Raw genomic sequence first — 15,815 nt, 5'->3', positions numbered from 1 at the left:
ATCTGTTTTGAGCATTCTTACCTGGATAATATATATTCCATTGCCCTTTTTTACATTCCCTGTTCATCTTCACTCTTAAAAATAAACGCGGCCTCACCTAACCAAAAAAATATATATATATTTCCCTTCGCTATTCTAAGAGCCTTATTTTGGACATTTCTCCCTGGCATACTTTTTATTGCTTTGGATTGTAATCCACCCTGTTCCCCTTTCCTTTTTCCTGTGACCTTGCTTCTTATGCCTGCCATTCACAAGACTGTTTTATCCACATCTGTGCTAGCCATATTTTAATAACAATAAATATCATTATATTGGTAGATGTCCATTTGTTGGTCACACTGCATTTTATCTGCTCATCTCTCCAACTGTTTGCAGCACAGATGAACAGTTCTATGACCTTTATAATATGTAACAACTGTTTACATTTCAGAAAAGTCTATCTGTATCTGGGGACATATTTTAAGTTTGAAGAATCTCTATGGACACTGTTGATAATGCTGTCTTTCACTGTAAGGATATTGTTTTATGACATTATTGTTACCCCATTTCATTGACATATAATGATTCTACCTCCAACATCTGCTAACATTTTTATGTATTTGGAGTTGTTCACTGTCTGGCATTGTGTTGCTTCCATGGTGAAGGCTTTCCACAATGATTCACAGACATTGTGGTGTCTGTCTGACCATTTGAAAACAGCTCTCTAGAATTTTGCATACATACTAAGCAACTGATTTTTATCAGTAAAACCAAGCACTAAGGCACTGTGAAAGATAACAACCTCAGTCCATAGGTTGGTACTAGGCTATCGGCCTTAGGGCCTATGCAAGCCTAGCCATAACAATTCCCTGGCTATTTCTTCCCACACTATTTACTTCCCTGGACCCCTGTCTAGCAGGACAACTGACGTAATCCCGGGGGTGAATTTCCATTCTCCCATCCAATCATCAAGGTTCTTTTTGCAGAGGGCCAAAGAGACTGCTTGACATGCATGGGCAGTCTATTCCAGGGTCTGGGGAGTCCCTGGGTCAGGAACCTATCCCTCCAGCATGTTTTGTTTATTGTGATGACAAGATTTAGATCCCTGAAGCATGTGGCTCTGAGGGATTGGGATTTCTTTAAGTGTAGCATGTCCAACAGCTCTGGGTTTGACATGGCCTTGTATGTTAAGCAGAGCTCGCCTCTGAGTAGACGATATGCGACAGAGTATATAGCTGGAGTTTTTTAAGGCGGTCAGCATAGGGCATCTGCTTTAGGCCTGTGATTCTTTTAGTGAGTTATTTCTGCGGCCTTTCTAGTTGTCCTGATGTCTTGAGAGGTACATACCAAATGGGGTGCTGTATTCTATAATGGGTCTAATGAGGGATGAGTACAGTGGGACAATGACCTTTTTCTGGATGAAAAGCCCTTAGTTATGAGGTGTGCCACATAGAAGGATTTCCTGACTGTTGTGGTGATGTGGTTATCGAAGGTGAGACCACTGTCCACCTGTCTAAGTCTCTTATCACACTTTCGGTGTTTAGTGTACTGCCACCTATGTGGTAATTCATGGGTACATGTTTTTTCCCAAAGGGGATAACTATACATTTCTTGGCATTGAGCTTAAGCCCATGGCTCTGGCACCAAGCATCTGTTTCTGTAAGGCCTTTTTGTAGAGTATCCACATCATTCAATAATGGCTCCCAGTTTGTAGTCATCTGCGAACTTAGTGTTGGCCTGTACTTCAGAGAAGTAGATGCCAAACAAGAGCGGTCCCAGGACTGAACCCTGAGGTACTCCACTTGTCACATGTCTGGAGCTGGATTTGGAATCGGCTACCTTTACAGTGTGAGTTCTGTCAGTAAGCCAGATGACAACCCATCGAGTGACGTAGAGATTAATGCCCAGCTTAGTAAGTTTATCTATGATTCCAGAGTGGGGGGTGGTGTCAAAGGCCTTGGCAAGGTCCAGATAGGCTTTGTGGACTGCCTTACCCTTGTCCACAGCTCTGGAGACTGATTCAAACAAGTCAATCAGGTTCAGGAGACAAGATCGGCACTTCACGAACCCAAACTGGGTGGGGTCCAGTGTTTGAAGGTTGCCAATGTCTTTGTTTATAAGTTCCATTTTAAAACGTTCCATTGCCTTGCAGATCAGGCTCGTCAGACTGATGGGGCGGTAGTTCCCAGGATCCAAGGAGGATCCCCCCTTATGGAGTGGGATAACTGTAGCTGTGCACCACTCAGTGGGCACGAAGCCTGAGGTGAGGCTATGATTAAACATGACACTTAAGTGAGTTGCCAGTTCATTTTGTAGTTCATTTAATACATAGCCCAGGATGTCATCTGGTCCCATGGATGCTGTATTCTTAGCTTTGGAGAGTGCGTTATTTACCTGTGTGGCATTTATTACTAGAATTTGGCAATCTTCCGGTATTGAGATGGACCTTTTAGGGGGTGAAAGGGGGGTGAAGTTGGCACTGAATCGATCTGCCAAGATATTGGCAATATCCTTGGGATCAGTATATTTAATGCCGTTCTGTTGTAGCTCAGAGCAGATCTGAGCATTGCCATTTAGATTCTTGACATAGTTATAGAATGCCTTGTGGTTGTCTTTGGAGTCTTTGGCAATTTTATTTTCATAACTAGCTTTGGAGGATTTATGAGGGATCTCAGTTTTTTACTGAGGCTGGTAAGGGAGTTTTTTGCATCCTGGGATTTTCCTCTTTTCTGCAACAGTTTCTTCCTTTTGTTGTAAAGTTTGTTTATGGCAGGGGACCACCAGATTGGCTTCCTTTTTTTTGGAGGAGAGCATCTTGGTTCTATTTGGGATGGCACGATTCATGCATGAGTGGATATGCTCGTACAGTGCCTTAGTGTAGGATTCAGCAGTTGAACTTTCAGTTCCAGTCTGCATGTGTGTCATGAAGTTTGTCACTTCTGACTTGAGTAGCATGAAGTTGGCTTTGGAGAAGTCTTTTATGGAGGTTTCCTTACTGGGGGGGGGATGTGGATGTTAGGGGTGATTAGCTTATGGTCAGACTTGACCAACAAGGGGGTGACCACAGGTGTGGAGCATCGATTTCCCATGTTGGTAATGACCAGGTCTAGGATATTGGAGCCCCTGGTGGGACTATGGATTACTTGATCCAGGGCATTGGAATTTATGAATTCCAAGAACCGTTACAGTTGGGCAAAGGTGTTGGTACACGAGTAGTTTTCCCAGTTAATGGCAGGGTAGTTGAAATCAACCAGTATTAGGGTGTTCGGTTGTATCTTAATATTTTCCAGTATTTTTAGAAAGGTGTAGTGAGAATCTTAGGGCATGGTGGGGGATCTGTAGCAAGCTAAAATTTGGACTGCAGTCTTACCTAGTGTTAGTTGCACCGGGAGAATTTCAGACATATTGTGTTGGGCAACTAGCCTGGTGGTGTGAATATCCTTGGCGAACATGGACACTCCTCCACCTTTAGTGTTTCGGTCCTGGTTAGGTGGCTGAAAAGTGTGTTAAGAGTTGTAGTCTGGCATTGCAGGGATGCTCTCTGGAGCCTTGAACCAGGTCTCAGTTACTGCACAGATATCGATGTTCTCTATTTTTATGAGTGCCTTGAGAGAGTGCATTTTGAGGTTTAGACTTCTAGCATCGATTAGCATTACCTTCAGAATTTGCATGCTTGTACCTGTTATGGTGGTGGTTTTGTCCTTTGAACTTTGCCTAAAAAAGGCACTATAGGGGTGGCAAGAGCTTTAGCCAGTAACCTGAATCCCAGGGGCGACAGGTGCAGGCCATCTCTGGCGAAGCATCGTAGCCTGTTGATCATGTCGTCCCAGGCAGACAGATACTGGATCCCCTTTGAATGACTCCAGAAGCTTAGCCAATTGTTGAAGTCAATCATTTTGTCCTTATATTGTGGTATCATTCTGTGCGAAGGCAGGATGCTACTCAGGGCTAGGGTCATACCTGCCTGGGACACATGATCCAAGAGCTCTTCCATGTCTCTTTTCAAGTAGTCCAGGGAGGTACATCTCAAGTCATTCACTCCAACATGGACCATGGCAGAGTCATATTTGTACTCGTTGTGGAGTGACTTGAGTGCATGCGTTATGTGGCGGATCCTGGCACCCGACAGGCAGCTGACTGTAATTTTCTCCTTGTTCAGCCTGGTGAGTGGGACATCAGTGTGCCTGACTATAGAGTCACCTATGACTAAAGTGTTAGGTATGTTGTCTTGCCTTAGGGGCTGTTGCTGGGTGGCACACTGGTGTTGTGAGCTATGTGACACTTTGGTTACGATTGGTGTTTGTTTGCATTTCATCTTCGGAGGTCCTTGTTGCTTGGGCAGGTTACAGTTAAGGGCCTCAGCATATGTGGATTTAATGTTGCTATGTGTGGGTGTCTGTGGTGTGGGTTTAGAAGGGCTATGAGTTGCTTGAGGTGTAGTGTGGGTGTTAACCTTCTCCTCTTGATTGTCTAGCACAATCTTGGTTAGAGAGAGTTTTGCTTCCAGTTTGGCTATGTAAGTGCATCTCTCACAGGTTGTAGTGTTGGGTGGTAGGAGGAGAGGGTTGTCTGTGCATGAGGCAATTGCTGCATTGCCCCAGTATGCCCAGATTCACCAGGTGGGCAGGAGAAATCACCAGAAGCTGTCCCTTGGACATGCCTGGTTTGGTGCTTTTTTTGTAAAGTACAGGAGCTGTTTTCTCTTGCCTTAGCAAAGTACTTTGCAATTATAGGCTGTTTAGTGCCTACGATTAATTTCTCCTTATTAGCAAGGAGAGTTGAGTGCTTGTATCAGTTTAAGACTTCCTAGTGCTTTCCAGCAGGTATTAGAGCAAGTTCTAGTCACAGGGATGCTTAACGGTAAGATGAAAAAAATGGTTTATCCTAAACACTGCAGTGTGCACTAGATAAGTTAGATGTGAAAGTAGGTAAGTTTTACCTGTCTAAAACGTTAAGTTTTAGTGGAGAGTCACTATTTTTAAAACAGCAAGGCAGATTGAAAGGGGTGGTCACTTTTGTATTCTGGTACTATGGAATACAGTAGGATGGCCAATAAATTTAAATAGCTGAAGGGGAGTGATTTCACAAAATGATATTTTTGTGCTTACTCACACAAGCCAGTGAAAGCAGAGAGGAAATGAGATATATGGTCAAATTAACAAGAGGCAGACAACTAGAAAGACAGTGGTATTTAAGAACATGACAGTAACCGGGTGAGTGGGGTGGGGAAAAACTTTCTGCCTGACTCACAAAGCTGTGGTCTCTTTTGAAGTTTTAATATGCAGTTAAAAGCAGAATGCAAGTAAAACACAAGGTAAATAAAACAAATCACAGTATTCAAAATATAAAAAGGCAATAAAAAGCAAACTAACCTTTCCTTCACAGCAAAGTGTAGCTTAGTCTGGTGAGCTTTTCTAATAAAGTCAGTCTTGACATAAACATGTCAAATGTAGTTAGGAAGATGTCTGGCAATGACAGATTTGATGCTAAAAGGAATGGCATGTAGAACTGTACAGATTCTAAAATTGATTGCCAAACTTACAACCTACTGGTCCTTCAAGAAGCTTGACTCCTGTAAACTATGCTGATATTTTGTATTTACCATATATATATATATATATATATATATATATATATATATATATATATATATATATATATATATACACACACAAAAAAAATATATATATATATATATATATATATATGTGTGTGTGTGTGTGTGTGTATATATATACATATATATACATATATATATCTATGGATCTAGGACTTTTGAACGAAAGTTCAAAAGCCCAAATCCGAAACCACCGAACACACTTTAACGAAAGCGCTTTCATTGAAAAAGCAATTTTGTTAAAGTATGTTAAAGTATGTTAAAAAAACACTAAAATCTACTTGAAAGCAGGGGGTAAGCCCCCCTGCACTTCCCATGTGGGGGGCTTTTAATATTCTCACTCCAAGGTCGCACTACAGTGAGGAAAAGGGAATTTTCCCTTACCGCACCGTAGTATGACAGGTAGAACAAGCATACGTATATGAAAGTGCTGCTTCGGTGAATAGCACTTTCGCGCAAGTATGCTCACCAAATTAGGATTTGATGAAAGATGCAGTCGAGCATCTGTACGGATCCCATACATACATATATATATATATATATATATATATATATATATATATATATATATATATATATACATATATACATATGCATCAATATTACTTTTGAAGGAAATTAACAACTGACTTTTCCTTGTAGTAAATAGTTTGGTCCATAATCTTGGAAGGAGCCCTTGTCTGACCCTTTGAGAAGTTTGGCTGCTTTTTGGAAAGGTATGACTAAAGCATGCTGAGCAGAAAGCAGCACGCAAAACAATCAACGAAACTAAAGAGATGCATCATAAAGACAGGTTAAAATGCTAACTGTGCTCAATTCCAGGAAGACTACTAAGCAATGTTTGTCTAACCTTCAAAAGTACTTCTAATCCAGTTCTATTCCAATATGTCATGCACCACAATATCCATCTCTTTAATACTAACTTTGTTAATGTATGATGTACTAAGGAAAGTAAACAAATTTCTAAAGGGAGGGGATAGGTTTATGATTCACAGAATACTGTGCCTTTGAAAAACAATACCTATTAATATAATAATAAAAAAGCAAAAGTACAACAAACTTTAAATGTAGCATGGATAAATGTGTGGGAGAGAGAAATGTTTTGGTGGGATGTAACGGCCGCCTCGTGATCAGCATGTCCTAAGCAGGACTCAACCTTAAACTCTAAATTTACACTTTCATCATACCACTTCTTTGGCTCCACTTCATGAACTAAATGAGTGCCACTGTTCCATTCTGATTCTTTCTTAGAATGCGACTTGCAAAATGAATGTAAGGGTAACCATGCTGGAATAGTGACAATTTATAACAAAAATGTTAAGTTTGTTTGTTTGTGTCTTTCAGCTTTTCCCGGTTAGGGGCTGCCACAGCGGAACTCCAGTCCGCTAATGATTGGCAGTTGATTTTTACGTACCGGCTTGCCAGGCCTGATTGAAAACCTTCAACAAAGGTATGCCCATTCATGCATGTCTCCATGCAGTAGACGCTCTAACTGAGAATTGAACCGGACAGCGTCTTACTGTGAGGCGACAACGCTACCAGATATCCTTAAAAAATATAAGGAAGAGTTGAAGCAATCAAAATTTCTTCTGTATATAAAATAAGATAAAATGAAGTAATTGTAATAGAGGATCAGTACTGCATTCCACATTGAACTGGTGTGGAGAAGGATAGCACATAAGACAGCATCAACAAACCTAACATGGTAACCCTTCTTATTTCTGGAGTAAACATACTACAAGATTGCCCAGGGTAAGACAACTCATGGACTCTGTCACTGTGCACTTCTACCTTAAACAGTCATTTTTTGCAAACTGCACATGAGGAACTCAAGGTAGTGAGATGTGGTTGGAAATTAATAATGTTAATACAAGAACAGAGCTTCTGAAGGAATGCTAAGTAACCTATCACTTCAGATGAGCACAAGAAGTTATTAGCAAGTATGTATGCTTCTAAGGGAATGGTCGCTAAATTAAAAAGTAAATGACATCTGGAGGGTTTATTAATAGTATTTCATAAAAGACTGAAAAGATGAGTTTAATGGGTACTTTTCTACACCATTCATCAATTGGAACATTAAACTTTGCATTTTGGTCAACACGCTGAGTCCGTTGGATTGCTATTGTGCTGCTGGATATATTTTTTATCAGTTTGTGTGTTTTTTGTTTACTTTTCTACAAGAACAGTTTGACTGCAAGTTTCACGGTGCAAGCAAACTGTAAAGGACAGGATTCACGAGGTACTGCTGAGAAGCGCATCAGATCAAGCAGCCATCTCCCCATCAAATAATTAAAAGACTGATGAATTATAAGGACAAATACTACATTTTGCAATTTACTAAGTTGTAGAGTGTCACTATGCCACAGTGACTTACGTACACTGTTTTAATATTTTGGTAATTTTATAAAGCTTAGGTGTTCATATTTCTATTACATGTATGTACAGAAAAAGCATTTCAGTTGAGAACAATAATATCTGGGTGATTTTTTTTTTTACCCGTTTTCTGAAGTTGTCCTGGAAATGTTGTCTGCCTCTTCCTCAGGTAATGGATCTGGGAGAGGAATAATGTACTCATTAATGGTGGTTTGCATAGTCGTCAAATTTTTGGAATCCTGTAATCTTGGCCGTGTCCGGGTAATAGCAGGGTGGTCACTCTTCAGAAACTCTTCTAGCACCTCACTGTACTTCTGTAAACGCATAAAAAGTCTCATTACCAAATGGGCTTATGGCTTTCATTTTTTTATAAATGCAAAACACTGCTTATCATTTTTTTCACAATTCCTTTGTACTTGTTCTATAAAATGTTCAGACAAACTGCTGAAGACCAAAGCTGTTAGGTGACTTGTTTTTAAGTGAATATGTGTGTTTTGCATTAAATTTAGATAATCTTACAGGTATATTAAAGTCATGACACTATGATTAAACAGAGAATAAACCTAACAAAAATGTTATAAGACTGAGTTTGTATTCAGAAATACACAATTTAAGTCCAAAGACCTTTGTAGTGCTAAAGCGGTATGAAGCATCTAGCAAGTAGTGCTATAGTGAACTGTTGGCTAATGTATAAAAATACAGTAGTCCAAGGTGCAACTAATGCAAAATAGCAATTTGCTCTGTCCAAAAGCCTTACACCAGGAGGAACACAATGCAGCTGTCATGAAGTGTTCGATTCAGAGAAATGAAAATGAGTTGCAACATGCAACTCTTCTATAACTCTGAATTGCTAAACAGCCTGTAACACCACTCTGTAACACCACTAAACACATCAGTAAAGCACTGTTACAACTATGCAGCAGAACAGTGTTTGAAATGACTTGCATCATTATGCAATGTACTACTCTAAGTCAATCCTTTCAATCAAATATGTGACTACAATGTGAAGAAAATACAACTTTACAGACTATAAATTATTTATTTCATTTTGATTACCAGAAAGTCCAACTAGGTTAAAAAAAAAAACAATTTCAGTGGAGGCCCAGGGAGAAAGTCTTCACATATAGAAAATACAAACAGTAAAGAGAAATTACAGTTGTTACATACATAAACCACTATATAATATAATGCAAAGCAATAGTAACAAGCACAAAAATATCTGATTTTAACAAAGACCTACAGGGCAGTTAAGGAAATTAGAAATAACAAACTGATAAATTAAGAGCACATGTTACGGACAGTTTTATACTTGAGAAGGTTTTTAGCTACACTTGCCAGGAGTAGTACATGTATAAAGCCAAGAATCAGCAAGGAAGTTTCTAAGCAATTTTTTGAACATTTGAATGTACACATAAAGGAGAAATATGTCTAAGTAAGAGATGCTGTTGCATGTCACCTTGTCACAATAATCTGAAAACATGTTCAGTGAATAAGAAACCTTTGAGAAACATTTTACCTGGTCTACTTGCACAAAAGTGGGATTTCGGGCAGCCGCAGTGGTGCAGAGGTTAGCATTTTCACCTCACAGGAAGAAGTTCTCCAGTTCGATTCTCAGCTGGGGTGCCTTCTGTGTGGAGTCTGCATATCTTTCCTGCAGTCACGTGGGTTTCCTCTGGGTGCTCTGGTTTCCTCCCACATTCCAAAGACATGCAGTAGGTGGCTTGGATACTCGAAATTGGCTGTAGGTGCGAGTGTGTGTGAGTTAGTGGTACGGATGAACTACCATGACAGGGCTAGCCACATAGCAATGTAAATGTTGGTTTGAGATGATTGTCACTGCTGAAGTGACACATCGACCCCATATACAAAATGGGAAAAAGGGGATGAGGATGGATGGCTGGACGGATGCAAGCGTCCCATATTCAGATCCAGAACTAGGAAGTTAGGCTGGTAAAAGGCTGAATTCCAGAATTACTCTCACAACAATTCCTCTAATACACAGTATCCAGCAGCATATGCCTGTTGTGTACCTTGACTGATTAATATCTTAGTAAGTATTGTGCTTTTTCTAGACACCCTAAAGTATTGGTTTATAAACTGATGCTTGCTTTAGAAACTTGATAACCTACCTGACATTCTATATCAGAAGTAGCTAAGTAAATAGAGGCAAGAAGTGAAGACCCCCCCCCTCCATTGGGGGTTATTGGGGCTTGTCCATGACTGCACCTGAAGCTTCCTTTGTACTGTTACTGAAATGGGGTACTGCCTATGTGGTTTACCATTTCTCATATCCTATGCTGCTTATCCTAGCTCCGGGATAAGAGTTGGCTTGTGACAGTCTCTCACATAAACCTATGCAAAGTGCATTACTCAACCATTATTTTGTAAAGTGGTCTTTATGAGGAATGTGCAGCTTTCAACTATTCTAGTCTGGAGGAAAGCCTTTGAGTGAAAAATCTGGGTCATATCAGGATTCACTAGCTTTAAACTGATTCTGCCAGAGCTAATGTTCTTGGATAGAAAAGTCACAGTCTGATATAGGAAGTTTTTAATGTTCTCATTTATACCAGCACTGTTCTTGTTCTGTTCAGCATGCATTTCATTTCTGTAAGTCAGAAATACACTGTTACTTTCATCCTGGCTGTTTCTAGTTAATGAATATTTGTGATCAGTGTGCACATCATAAATAAAGATATTGGGGACCTACAGACATTGGATCCTACCCAGCTCGGCTTTGTTAAGGGCAGATCCTGCCTCTTAAACCTGGTTGATTTCTTTGAAACAGTCACCAAGGCTATTGACAAAGGGAAGATGGTCCACACAGCCTACCTGGACCACGCAAAAGCCTTCGATACAATACCCCACTCGGGCATTATAGATAAGCTCACCAGCTTAAATATAAACCCCTATGTCACTAGATGGATTGCAAACTGGCTCAAGGACAGAACCCACATGGTTAGAATTGCTGGAGCCATGTCAGACTCCAAACCAGTTACAAGTGGTGTCCCACAAGGCTCAGTCCTGGGACCTCTCTTGTTTGGTATATATTTCTTGGAGGTACAGGCCAACACGGAAGGACTGTGGCTGACCAATGCTGACCAAGTTCGCAGATGACTGCAAACTGGGCGCCATAATCGACTCTCCAGCTGACACAAGCATCCTCCAAAAGGGCCTCATAGAAACAGACAACTGGTGCCAGAGCCATGGCCTTAAGCTAAATGCCAAAAAGTGTATAGTCATCCCCTTTAGCAAAAACAAAGTGCCCACAAATTACCACATAGGTGGTAATCCATTAAGTACAGAAGAAGTAATTAGGGACCTGGGGACCCAAGTTGATAGTAATCTCTCATTTGACAACCACGTGGCCAAAGTGGTTAGAAAAACATGTTATGTAGCCCACCTAATCATGAAGGGATTCACATCTAGATCAGGGGAGGTCATCGTGCCTCTTTACTCATCCCTCATCAGGCCCATAATTGAGTACAATGCCCCTTTTGGGATGTACCTTACCAGACACCTGCAGCAACTGGAAAGACCCCAAAAGTACCTCACCAAGAGGATCAAAGGGCTCAAACAGATGCCATATGCTGCCCGGTTAAAGAAACTCCAGCTCTACTCAGTGGCATACCACCTGTTCAGAGGCGATCTGTGCCTGACGTATAAAGCCATGTCCAACCTGGAATTAATGGACATGCTGCACCTCAGAAAATCCAAATCCCATCGAGCTACAGCTCGAGACTTGAACCTCAGCACTGAAATAAATAGGACATGCTGGAGGGACAGATTCATAACCCAGAGGCTCCCTTCACTCTGGAATAAAATCCCAGTCCAGGTTAGGCAGAGTCCCTCATTGACTCTCTTCAAGAGGAATCTTGATGAATGGATGGGAGATCGTAGGTTTACCCTGGGTATCACTTCTGTGTCACTGTTAGACAGAGGCACAGTATACTAACCTCGAAAAAGGGCATAGCAAAATAAATTTAAAATGGGTGGTGAAAGCCAAACACATTCTGGCTAGGCTTATAAATGCCCTAGGGCAGATAGCCTAGTATGAACCTATGAACCTATCTCTGTTTTAGAAGAAATGAAGTAGGCTCTACAAAGGTCTGTTACACTCAGTTGTCTCTGCAACTATCTAGTATTCTTTTAGCAGAAATGAGCGTTTCATACCTGCAAAAGGAGCAAATTAACCTTTGGGAGCTAGTAAATTTCTAAATTGTTTGAGCACTACAGAGAGGATTTTAACAGCTATACATATGCATATATACATATGCATATATATATATATATATATATATATATATATATATATATATATATATATATATATATATATACATACATACATACACACACACACACACACACACACACACATATATAGATATATATATTGAGAGAGAGAAAGAGAGAGAGACACACACACACACACACACACACAGTAAGATCACAAGCAATAGCAGTGATAATGGGACAATGAAAAGAGCCAGTGCTGTAGTAGGTGAGCAGGAAAACAGGGACACCATACAATTGGGAACATTTCCTTCATGGCAGCACTGCTTGCCCATATCAGCAAAACATGTGAATAGGGAGGCCGACTTTAAAGAGAAAGATCCAACTGGCCGCAGCATTTTGGCTCCACCTTCACCACTCTTTTCTCATGATCACCCAAAACTGAGATAGAGACGCACACACGTGCATGCTCCCATGAGCACATATACATCATGCATGTTTACACAAAGATAATGCAGGTACACACGTATGCACACACAAACACATACACCATACATATTATACGTGTGTGTGTGTGTTTGTGTCTAAATAAATATATATGTAGGTCTCCATAAGATTAATGAAAGAGCTACAAACTTAAAACCCAAAACCTACAAGAAAGACCCATAAAAGGTAATGTTTTCACTGTATAATACCTTAAACCTCCTGCAGTTGAGGGACATGGAATATATGCAAATGACCCCTTAAGTACAGCCAATGTTTCAGCTGTATGGCTTCTGAATGCCTGTGACTTTACATTCACTTTAAGTTTTTACTGGTGGTTTTGGGCCAGTATATAAGAACACAGATATGGCATTGTCTTTTACTATGGATACATTTAGAAGATGGCTTATGGTGCAGTGAAGTCTATGGCATTCATGACACGCTTTGTATTCAATCTGCATTGCTTTATTTTATTGAACTTTCAGACTTCTCCATATGGGATAAGGGGAATGTGGGTGGGATATGCTCCCTTGTCACAGCCATGATATCACAGTATGCAGGATTCTCAAATCTTAAGCATGGTGCTAGACTGCTACCAGTGTCCACAGCCACACTCCAATTATTACTACCTATGCTCTGCCTAGCAATATCCACACTCTGATTACTTGTGAACACTTTCTTTGTATCTTAAATTCCACAAAGCTGATTAGCAATACTATGAGAAAAGGTTCACTTTTTTGTTCTCATATATTACTTCAAATGATAGAAGTTTTATAAATGAGCAGCATGACTGATTGCCATGCACGTCTATGTTCTATAATTCATTTAAATTCAAGTGTTGTGGGGCCTAATGTTATCTCGGTCTCTCACACATTCAGTAAAAAGCAAAAAGTTGACTTCCAGTATTGAGAACTATAAGGCACTCCACCTTGGCATACACAGCTCTCATGTCAACCACAGTTTAAATGATTACACACTTACAGAAGTGAATGAAAACGCAACAGAGTAACTGCAGATCTGTAAATTATTACTTTCCTTGTACAGAATGCAAGCAAATTGTTGCCTGAATAATTTGTGTGTGCTTTACAGCACTTAAAGCTAGACTGGGATGTCATAATAGCTTGCTGCATCAGTTGGATGAGGAATTGCTTGAAATGCACTTCATGCATACGATCACCAAACATCATAAATTATTAAAAGAATTTGGATGAACTTAAGATGGTTAAGTGTACAAACTTCATACAAATGAAAAAAATTAAGAAAAACATGTAGGGACACAGATTAGAGGAACTCAGTCTTGTCTCTTTATACTGAAGACTGAAGGAAAATATAAGTCAGATCTAGAAGCCATCTAGGCATAATTTCTTGAATGAATGCTTAGTATGCAAAATGGCCCTTTATGAACTGGTATTAACCTGTAAATGCCACAAAAGTACTCTACAAGACAGATTTCATGGAGTGTTGGAAGCACAGCCATGACATGGGAATGGTTATTATATGATGTCATGGAATAATGGAAGCATGGCTGTGACATGGGATTGGTTAATATATGACCTCATGATGTGATGGAAGCACGTCTGTGACATGGAATTGGTTATATGATGTCACGGGGTAATGGAAGCATGGCTGTGACATCAGTTTGGGTATCATAAACAAGGCATTATATACCTGAGTGGGTTTAAGTCACACTTGGATGACTGGATGTGTCACGAAGTGTTGATATTAAAAATCATAACTCTGTCAGAGTTGGACTACATACTCAAAAACCCAACTCCTAAATCATATCACTCAAAAACAAACAGAATTCACTTCACCGAAAACATGCACATACAAAGATACACACACTTACACAGATGTGCCTAGAGCACACAAACAAAACACACTTACACATCACAAGTGACATTGACAGGGGGAATCATAACCACCTTGTAACTTCTTAACTTGATATGCAAACTCTCAAACTGCAGACCCTTTGAGGTGCATATTTAATGTCAAAACAGATTAAGACTATTGTTCTCCCTGCCATTGCCAGCATATATTACTGAACACCAAAAAATCACAGTTTAAGTCTGATGAATTATAAACACAGACATGCTGCTGCTGAGCTTTATCACACTGAATGGTTCCATTCAATTTGCATGATATTTTGGTTACTCTCATGCATTGACTCAACTGGTCATAGTAATTAGCTATGAGGCAAATGTGTGAAAATCTCAAAAGTCTCTACAATTTCATCACAGTGTAGAATTAATCTTAATAGTTGCCTGACTGTTTTAAGAGGAGTAATAGAAACAATGATATTCCAGGTCATGACTACACAAACTGCAGAAAGCTGATTCACTACACCTGATTTATGCAAATAACATTATCACTGAGAAAAGGACATCAAAATGTTATGCCATGGAGAGGTTGACAGACACCTAAACATGTACATTACATCTTTCTTGAACCTTCAGAGCAACAAATTACTCTTGTTTTTTCAATATGGTTGACTAAAAACATTCTGGACATATTCTGCAAACCTCATTTGGATTCTCTCTTCTTTGATTTGTTGTATCTTTCGGCTTTTCCCGGTTAGGGGTCGCCACAGCGGAACTCGGGTCACTAATGATTGGCATTAGATTTTTATGTACCGAGTTGCCAGCCCTGACGCACAACCTTCAATGAAGGTGCGCCCATTCATGCATGTCTCCACACAGAAGACGCTTTAGCTGAGTATCGAAAGGACAACGTCTTACTGTGAGGCGACAACGCTACCGCAGCACCACCACTGCAGTTCCCATATTTTAATATTACATCCTATGCAGCTTTTGTATGTTCAGAATCAGGGTTTATTAATCTGGTGGTTCACTTGTAACAGAGTCTGAATGGCACGGAGATACATTTTTCAACATAGTAGCCAGTATCAGAACTGGCTCCAACACTAGATGACCTAGGCAGCTGCCTAGGGTCTGTGTTGATTGGGGGGGGGAGGCTGGCTTGGGGGCTTGATAAAAAAATAAAAATCTCTTCCATAACTATCATAAAATAGAAGACATCCGTAAAACACTGTAGGGCATTAGGACTTCGGGGGAGACTTTCTGCAAGAACAGCAAGTCTCAGACATCTCAGCTTTAGGATATTTTCCTAA

General features: G+C 40.1%; 1 protein-coding gene across 1 annotated transcript in view; it reads right to left on the bottom strand.

Moving 5' to 3' along the window:
* PDGFRB (platelet derived growth factor receptor beta) overlaps nt 1–15,815 on the bottom strand; it is a 743,049-nt gene that overhangs the window by 19,160 nt on the left and 708,074 nt on the right. The window contains exon 21 of the mRNA XM_044070754.1: nt 8,093–8,283. Within this exon, the coding sequence (XP_043926689.1) occupies nt 8,093–8,283 (191 nt within the window). The remainder of the gene's footprint in view (nt 1–8,092; nt 8,284–15,815) is intronic.

Source organism: Protopterus annectens, chromosome 4.part1 (genome assembly GCF_019279795.1).
Source record: "Protopterus annectens isolate FY-2018-M chromosome 4.part1, PAN1.0, whole genome shotgun sequence".
NCBI classification, from domain to species: domain Eukaryota; kingdom Metazoa; phylum Chordata; order Ceratodontiformes; family Protopteridae; genus Protopterus; species Protopterus annectens.
Note: the sequence above shows the minus strand (reverse complement) of the source record. Positions and strands in the feature narration are given on the sequence as shown.